The sequence below is a fragment of the Protobothrops mucrosquamatus genome, unplaced genomic scaffold (genome assembly GCF_001527695.2).
Source record: "Protobothrops mucrosquamatus isolate PMUCROS unplaced genomic scaffold, P.Mucros_1.0 scaffold9005, whole genome shotgun sequence".
NCBI classification, from domain to species: Eukaryota; Metazoa; Chordata; class Lepidosauria; order Squamata; family Viperidae; genus Protobothrops; species Protobothrops mucrosquamatus.
This window is the reverse complement of record NW_015394797.1, coordinates 2,798-11,456: the sequence shown is the minus strand read 5'-3', so window position 1 is coordinate 11,456 and position 8,659 is coordinate 2,798. Positions and strand designations below refer to the sequence as shown.

Below are 8,659 nucleotides of genomic sequence, written 5' to 3'. Positions count from 1 at the left end.
AAGAAAAGGTCGTGTCGCCGGTTGTAGCACGCAATCTGGCTGAGGAGATTGAAAGCTACATGAATCTAAAAAGTCCCTTGGGCAGCAAATCTTCCAGCATGGAATTACACCGGAAAGAGAGCAGTCGGGATGTGGATTCCCCTACTTCATCAGAGCCCAGTTTAGAGAGAAGATCAAGCTTGGATTCCATTCCACCACCGCTACCACCACCACCACAGATTCAAAATATTAATCATAAAAGTCCATCTGTTTCCAGGTCCAAAACCTTTACTGGAAGACCAAAGCAACTGGCTCTTTCACGCGCTCAAAAAGAACGGTCAATATCTTTAACAGGGTTGGGTCGTTCTTCTCCTCAGGCTTCACTGGGCGCAGTTGTCACCTCTCTGTCAGGGCTGAAGCTAGACCACATATTATCTGGACCTAAAATAGAGGTATTGAAATCTGGCATGAAACAAGCAGCTAATGTAGCGAGCAAGATGTGGGGAGCAGTGTCATCAGCGTATAGTTATTCAGATGATGAGGTAAATGTTGCATGTTTTTTCCTCTTTCTTTTTAATCCACCGATGTAAATGGTTAGATAGCTCAGCTGTCTCAAGTAATCTTCACTCAGTAGACTTTATCTTAATAATGGCAGAGATAACTGAGGTCTTACTTATATAAATTATTTCCCTTTACTCTGACAATGTTTTTGAAGGTGCCACAAATGTTTGGGTACAAACTTTTGGATCACATTTATTTGGATTGCAAAAAGGAGGGGCAATTCATTCCAGCAAAACAGTGTTAATCAAATTGATATGGTTGAATTTCACCCACATCGTCCATAACACTGTAACACAGAACACAGTTTGGTTATACTCTTCTTATTTGAAGCATGCATTTTGATTTCCAGTTGTAATCTGTGTTTTCTTAAGGCAGATACTAGGCAGTTTGCAGGCTGCATCAGCCCTGTTGAAGCTTTCATGTTGCCTTGGAATTTTCTCTTCATTTGCCTGCAACTTCCTAGGTTAATTTTATTTTGAAACTCTGAGGAATTTGAAAAGCAGGGTTGCCCTTCAAATCCATGAAGTTTTTCTATGAGTCCTGGCTATAACTTCCATTCCAGGGGTAAATGATAGCAGTATTTGCAACATAACTAGGTAGCGTCTACTAATCTTTACTTTTGAACAATAAAATGACTAAAATTCATATAATCTTTGTTTTCTCATGTGAGGTCCCATGCCATTTTTTTATTATCAGGATTATATAAAAAGGAAAACCACTTTGAATTTAAGATGGTATTCTCTGCAAAAAAGGAAGACTAGTTAGAAATACTTATCTATGTGAAGTACTTAACTGTCTCTTTCATCATATTTGTAGCACTAGTTTTTCTACAAAATATTTACATCATCATTGTTACTTGGGGAAGATTTTTTTTACCTCCAATACACTGTGAAATCATCCAATAATCCCAGTGGCCTGAAAAGCATTAAATATTATTCTGTTCCTTTTCTACCAAAGATATGTTTTATTAGTTTCTTCCCTCAGGCTTTTTAATTTCCCCTCTTAATCTATTTCAGAAGTTTCTTCAACCAGTTATTCTTTGTCTCTTGATAGGTTCATTGCAAACACATTAAACAAGAAGGCAAACCGCACCCATTTCTGAAATGTCAGGGCTGGTGCACTTGCATTTTCAATAATAATAACTAAATAGTGAACATTTTACATGAGTGTAAGATTCTGAATTTGTCTTTTACCTTTTAATTGAAGGAGGAAACCACCCATCCCGATTTTACCTTTCCTGCTGGCTTTGAAGATCATATATTAGGCGTCTGTCAGTCGCCAAAAATAGGAATCCCAGGACTGGCTACCAGTGAACTTGCACAGAGCACAACAAGTCTTGGAAGCAGCAACAGCAGTGGAGACGTAGGGAAGCCACATTGTCCTACAGGTACCATAAACTTTGAATTGCTCATCAAGTCTATCCTTCTCCATGCAGAAATTAGTATATCCCCAGCAGATGGCTGGCTGTGTTTTTCTCCTTCTGAGTAGAATGGTTTGTCCAACATTTTAAAAACTGTTGCCTGGAAATACCCAGGATTTCTTATATTAACTGGGACATTCTGCCTTTGGGAAACATGGTCTGGGAGAAAAATATATTGAAAGAAGCTTATTTGCTACTTAGTAAAGAGAACTTTTCCTTTTCCTTTCTCCCCAAACAACTAATTGCATAAAAATTGTTCTTTCATCCTGTCCATTTTGAAAATTCAAGTTCTACTAAAGGGGGCTAATCACTATAGATTGCCAATGGATATGTTACATCAGGGTTGCTTTTTTATTCAGTGGATTCTCAACTTGAAAAAGCAGCATGTGTTACTTGGTAGTCGTTCATATAGGAGTGTTCACAATTTCTAAAACTCTCCAAAATATGCCTTACAGCCATTTTCCATATGAATTCTGGCTTGTTGATTAGTGAAAAGTACAGCACAGGGGTATGGAGTGAAATGGGCAAAAATATGTCCAATTTGAAGTGGCATCGGTATTTTAAAAAAATTCAGTTTCGTGTGATGGAAATAATTATGAATCCATATCACTGGGAGAGTATAGAATTCCCCCCCCCAATAATTCTTTAGGTTTGGTTTTTAAAAAGCAACTTCTCAGAACCGAATGGGAATTGATTGCTTAACGGAGTAATAAGAGTTGTGGTTAAATGTAGCAATTATGTCTTTTTTTCCCTATCTTTTTATATGTAATTTAATAATTTTTAAATTGTTCCATATTACTTTACACAGGGGAAAATCAATTTTCACGAGGCGTGAAAACTTTGGATTCTGATAAATCTGAACATGGCTCTTCGTACAATACTAGTCTATCCAGTATCTTCCAAAATTGTGCAATGGAGGTAAAATTTATAATCTTGAGTAAAAATTTTGCTTTATCAGAACATTTTAAAAATAATACATCTTAAAACATTTCTGTTTCCTTTGGAGACTAGTGTTTTTGAAATGAATTATTACTTAAATAATTTTTAAAAGTACCTGTGCCTTTACATATATTATTTGCATTCAATCCACTGATCCACATACACTGTCTGTATTTGCTGTTTATACATACACTGCTTTAACATGTCATGATTAAGTTTTGATAGGGAGTTGCAGTCTTACACATCTCTGGTGCCCAAAGGTGAGAAAGATTGAGTCAAATATGTACAGTAGTGGTCAAAATTGTGGAAACCTTTTGGGAAAAGTGTATTTTTGAGGTTTGATGGCTAATAACACCACTTTTTTGGGGGGAGTAGTAACATAAAATTATATATCAATGGAAAGATAATTTAATCAAGAATGTAATATAACAAAGTTTGTTCAATTATCTGTACTGTGTTCTATGAAAAGTTATAGCCAAATAACCAGAAAAAGGAAGCACAACTTGCTTAGGTTGATATCAGGTAGCTTTCCTTCATCTGATTGTAGCCAATGAGCATGAGTGTTTAGAGAGCCAATTAGGTGTCATCTTGTTTTGGCAATGAGCCAATCAGATCACAGTAGGATTCAGTTATTTATGTCATGTATTGAAGCTGAGAGGAGGACATTTGTCAGTGTGTTATGTGATCGCTATCAAGTTGGTTGGTTTTTTTTTCTTTCATTTAGTGAGCTTGTAAAACGTAATAAAATTAAAGGAATGGTGCAAAGAGTTGACTGGTCGCCCAGAAAGTGATGTAAAATAGTATTATTAAGTGAACAAGGCTACAGTTATAAAGAAATTAGAAGAAAAATCGGTGGAAACTTAACCAAAGGTGGCATTTCTACTGTACACTTTTCCCAAAAGGTTTCCACAATTTTGGCCACTACTGTATAGTATGCAAATGGAAAAACATTAATTGCCTGTTGAAGTATGTGAAGTAGAAAAAGATTTAAAAGACCCACTCCTCCAGGAAGGTGCTATAGTATCCATAAGACATGTGAGATCTTTCAAGAAGAAACTGGCTAGCCATGGTGGAAATAGTGTGCTAAACTAGACAGGCCGGTTAAATATGAATCTTTTTGCAGGTTTTTGATGAACAAAACAACTTGGAGTTTTGAATACCTGTTTATTTTCATGTCTTTATAAAGAAAATATTGTGTTTTTTTTAAATAGGTCTTAATGTCGAGCTGCTCTCAGTGTCGAGCCTGTGATGCCTTGGTTTATGATGAAGAAATTATGGCAGGATGGACTGCAGATGATTCTAATTTGAATTCTACATGTCCATTTTGCAAAAGTGCCTTTTTACCTCTCCTTAATGTGGAATTTAAAGACTTACGTGGTCTTGCAAGGTTGGTAGAATTTGCTGCTAAATGGTCATACCTTCGTAATTCATCCTTTACAAATGATAGCGAACTTGGTAGTCATCTGAACAAACAGTTGATATGCCAGTTAAATTGTCCTGAATCACATGTTGGATATGGATAAGTTTCTGTTTACAGGATGAAGCCGTTTTAGTTTTCTCTTCCGTTTAACATGTTCATGTGTTATGATGTCTATTGGCAAATTGGTCTATAAATCTCATTTTTAACCAGAGTGGAATGCAGATTGAGTCCTCTAGTCTTAAAACTTAACAGTAGGAATTAAAAACAATCGATATTCATGATAAATTTGGAATAGCTGGAAGTACAGGTAGTCCTCAACTTACAAAGTTTATTTAGTGACTGTTCAAAGTTAAAATGGCACTAAAAAGTGACTTATGACCATTTTTCACACTTACGCCCCTTCTAGCATCCCTGTGGTAGTGTGATCAAAATTCACATCCTTGGCAACTGCCTATTTATGACTGTTGCAGTCTCCTGTGGTCTTGTAATCCCCTTTTGCAACCTTCTGACAAGCAAAGTCAATGGGGAAGCTAGATTCACTTAACAGTTTGGTTACTAATTTAACAACTCCAGTGATTCACTTCATAACTGTGACAAGAAAGGTCATAGAATGTGGGGCAAAACTCACTTAACAAATGTCGCGCTTGACAACATAAATGTTGGGCTCAATTGTGGGCCGTAAGTCAAGAACTCCCTGTGTTACAAAGGCCAAAATTATGCTGATGACATTCCTTTCTTGTTTGTGATTGTGTGTTTCTGCCTGCTTCTTTCCTTACCAGTTTGCTTTTGAAACCAAGTACCTCTGGTGATAGTTTACACAGCACTAACATTCCACTAACCACGGATTCTCTGGAACCGAAGTCTGCCTCCGTCCCTACTACAGATCTGATCAGTTTTTCAGAACCTTCAAGTGCCAACCAGACCATCAGTGAGGAAAATAGCAACCCGGCAACACAAAGGTACAGACCGGAAGAAAATGAGATTTTCTTGCATGATTATGCTTGGGAGGAATTTATTGCTTCAATTGAAAAACAGATTTCTTTTAAAAATAGACTCTGGACTGGCATCACGTTCCCCATTTTGTAAAAAAGGCCTTATTTGGGAATGAAATGCCAAGACCCAGTAAAGTGTTGGTCTGGGGAAGGATGAAGCGTTCATCTGATTCACTCATCGCATAATATAAAATATGTAATAATGCTCTTAGTTACCGTAGCCACAATTTTTTTAAAGCACTTTGTGCATTAAATACAGTAGGCATTCTTGTAAATAGTGGATGCTGCTGGTGAGTGCTGCTAGTATTGCAGTCAAAATAGTACTAAGAAACCTACAATTAGATTTGTAAAAATATAAAGTTTTTGGAAGGGGAAGAAAGCCCTTGCAGAATGCTGCAGCACATACCTCTCGCCTCCCTGCGCATATTTCAGAGTAAGAAATGCTTGGAAGAAGGCACGGTTGATTGGCCAGACTACTGAACCAGGAGCCCATTGAAATATTTTGTGGTAATTCTGCTAGCTTTAATACTCATGAGTGTTTGCATTGTGTTTCGGCCTCAGCACAGCAGAGGAAGAAGACAAAAATCTCAAACGCATAAAGCCTCCTGTTACAAATAACTCATCAAAACGCGGGACTTCTCTAACTCGGAGTCACAGTGTTGGTGGCCCGTTGCAAAATATTGATCTTCTGCAAAGACCATCTCATGGCATTTCAACCGTTAGCCTCCCTAATAGCTTACAAGAGACAGTGGTAAGTAACCAAGGTTTTTCCTGGTAATATGTTCAGGAACTAGATATTCAGACACTTTCTATTTTTTCCTATTGTTTATTCTGCCTGAGTTGTAGTGCAGCTTCCATAGATTTTGTATATGATTCATTTTGGAAAGCAGAGCTCTCTCATCTCTCAAATTGTTTCTGTATTATAACTCACTGGGTAAGATAGTGATATGTATATGTTTACAATAGTGTACATATGCCATCCCTGTTAATGCAGCTCAGAGGTTTATTGAGATTCTTTGTTAGGGAGAAAAGCTGGGAGAATTGATGAAGCATTGTTTGCTCACTAATGGTCATTGATGCTTTTTTTAGGATCCCTTAGCAAAAAGGACAAATCCTTTGCCTGTATCTGTTCCCTATTTGAGCCCATTGGTTCTCCGGAAAGAGCTTGAATCTTTGTTGGAGAACGAAGGAGAACAAGTAATTCACACGTCAACGTTCATCAATCAGCATCCCATTATTTTCTGGAATTTGGTTTGGTATTTCCGACGCCTGGATCTCCCAAGTAACTTGCCCGGTCTCATTCTAACGTCTGAACACTGCAATGATGGAATGCAGGTAAGGTGATGCTTTGGCACCACAAGCAAACACAGACTGTTAACATTTGGAGGAAAGCCATGTTCTTTGTAAGAGAAACAACTAAAATGATTACTTTCCTCTTTGTTCATTCTGGAAATAACCCCCTATACCAATGTTTCTCAACCTTGACAATTTTAAGGCATGTGGACTTCAACTCCCAGAATTCCACAGCCAGCATTGCTGGCTGTGGAATTCTGGGAGTTGAAGTCCACATGCCTTAAAATTGTCAAGGTTGAGAAACACTGCCCTATACTGACAGTATTGAATGAATATATCAGGAGAAGCGTTTGCACTTCAGAGTCAAATATGTTGATGGGATGAATTTTAAGAGATGCCACTGACTGAAATGAAATGATCTTGAGAAAAGAATGACTCTACTCAATAACCCTAGAGCATTGTTTTTCAACTTTAGCAAATTTAAGATGTGCAGACAACTCCCAGAATTCCCCAGCCAGCATGCCATACATTTTTAACTTGCTGAAATTGTGAAACGCTGCATGAGGGCAATCCAGTCCAAGGGTTGCGGGAGAGGCTTATATGTTTACAGAAGTGGATTGTCCAGAACAAATGATTCATTATGTTCTTTTTCCATTCAAAATATTGATGGAAAGGTCAAAATTAAGGTTTTTCCCTATTGGTTTCAATGGGGGTGGGAAATAAAGTGAAAGGAACCTTTATATTTTCTTCTTGTGCACTGAAAATTAGTTAACTCTGGACTGGGATTCTTAAACTTAAATCAAAGTGAGAGAGAACAGTAATATTGAGAGAACACCTTAGTCCTTTTAAGATTTGCTTAAGGGTAAGTTTAGAAGATATGGATTAACCATGCTCTCAGTGGAGTGCCAATTCGTTTTAGTGATTGAGGCAATCAGGAGACTGTGAGTTCTCCTTTCACTTCAGACATGAAAGCTAGCTGTATAACTTTGGGCCAGTCACTGTCTCTCAGCTTAACTTGCTTCACAGGACTGTTGTGAGAAAAATAGAAATAAGAAGGAGCATTAGATATGTTTGCTTATAAAGTTGCTTATAAAGTAATAAAACCGACATAAAAACCTAATAAATAAATTTTTGCCACCTCAGTTACTTATAAAACTAAGTAAGATAAAATAAGAACAAAGCAAAAGCAAAATGCATTAAAGCAGCTTTAACTAGTTATTTAACCTTTAAGGTTAGTAGTACAGTTATATAGGGTGTGGGTTCTTACTCTATGACATTGTTCTCTATGAAAGTATGTCTAAGGAAATGCTCTTTCCCCACCTGCTTTATAAAGAGTCCTTCATTTGCAGTAGATTGATACAAATCTTTTCCTGTTCCTTAATTTGGCTTGATTTAAATTGGACGATACAAGCTGTTTGAGGCATCTGTTCCCTTTTTGTAGAAGAATAATGAAATTAGCATTGTGTTTTTGGCGCTGCTAAACATTGGCAGGATTCTCAATCTGTAGTAAAGTGATAAGAAAGTATGCTTCCTCCATTCTAGCTTCCTCTGACCAACTTGTCTCAAGACAGCAAGCTAGTATACATACAGCTACTATGGGACAACATCAATCTTCACCAAGAACCTGGGGACCCACTATATGTATCTTGGAGAAATCTCAGTGAGTAAAATGTTTGTGAGAATGTTATCCAAACAAAAATCTTTGCTGTTGTTAGAAATTCTGAAATAATCATTTACTTATGCATATCTGAGGCTAATTTTTCCAAATGACCAAAACTAACTAACTAACTAACTAACTAACTAATTAACTATCTATCTATCTATCTATCTATCTATCTATCTATCTATCTATCTATCTATCTATCTATCTATCTATCTATCTATCTATCTATCTATCTATCTATCTATCTACCGTATATACTCGAGTATAAGCCGAGTTTTTCAGCCCATTTTTGGGGCTGAAAAATGCCCCCCTCGGCTTATACTCGAGTCAGCGTCTTGAAGCAGCTGCTGCTGCCGCCGCCGCCACCAGGCAAGCCACGGCGGCTCGCCGCT

The 8,659-nt window shown here is 37.3% G+C and overlaps 1 protein-coding gene across 1 annotated transcript in view; it reads left to right on the top strand.

Moving 5' to 3' along the window:
* Positions 1-8: 8 nt before the first annotated feature.
* The window catches only part of LOC107300892 (DENN domain-containing protein 4C-like), a gene marked incomplete at its 5' end in the record, with an annotated part of 10,332 nt that continues 1,681 nt past the window's right edge, over positions 9-8,659 (top strand). Inside the window, 8 exons of the mRNA XM_015830175.1 lie at positions 9-521; positions 1,747-1,927; positions 2,769-2,878; positions 4,111-4,286; positions 5,099-5,278; positions 5,873-6,062; positions 6,401-6,646; positions 8,147-8,264. Of these exons, the coding sequence (XP_015685661.1) occupies positions 9-521; positions 1,747-1,927; positions 2,769-2,878; positions 4,111-4,286; positions 5,099-5,278; positions 5,873-6,062; positions 6,401-6,646; positions 8,147-8,264 (1,714 nt within the window). The remainder of the gene's footprint in view (positions 522-1,746; positions 1,928-2,768; positions 2,879-4,110; positions 4,287-5,098; positions 5,279-5,872; positions 6,063-6,400; positions 6,647-8,146; positions 8,265-8,659) is intronic.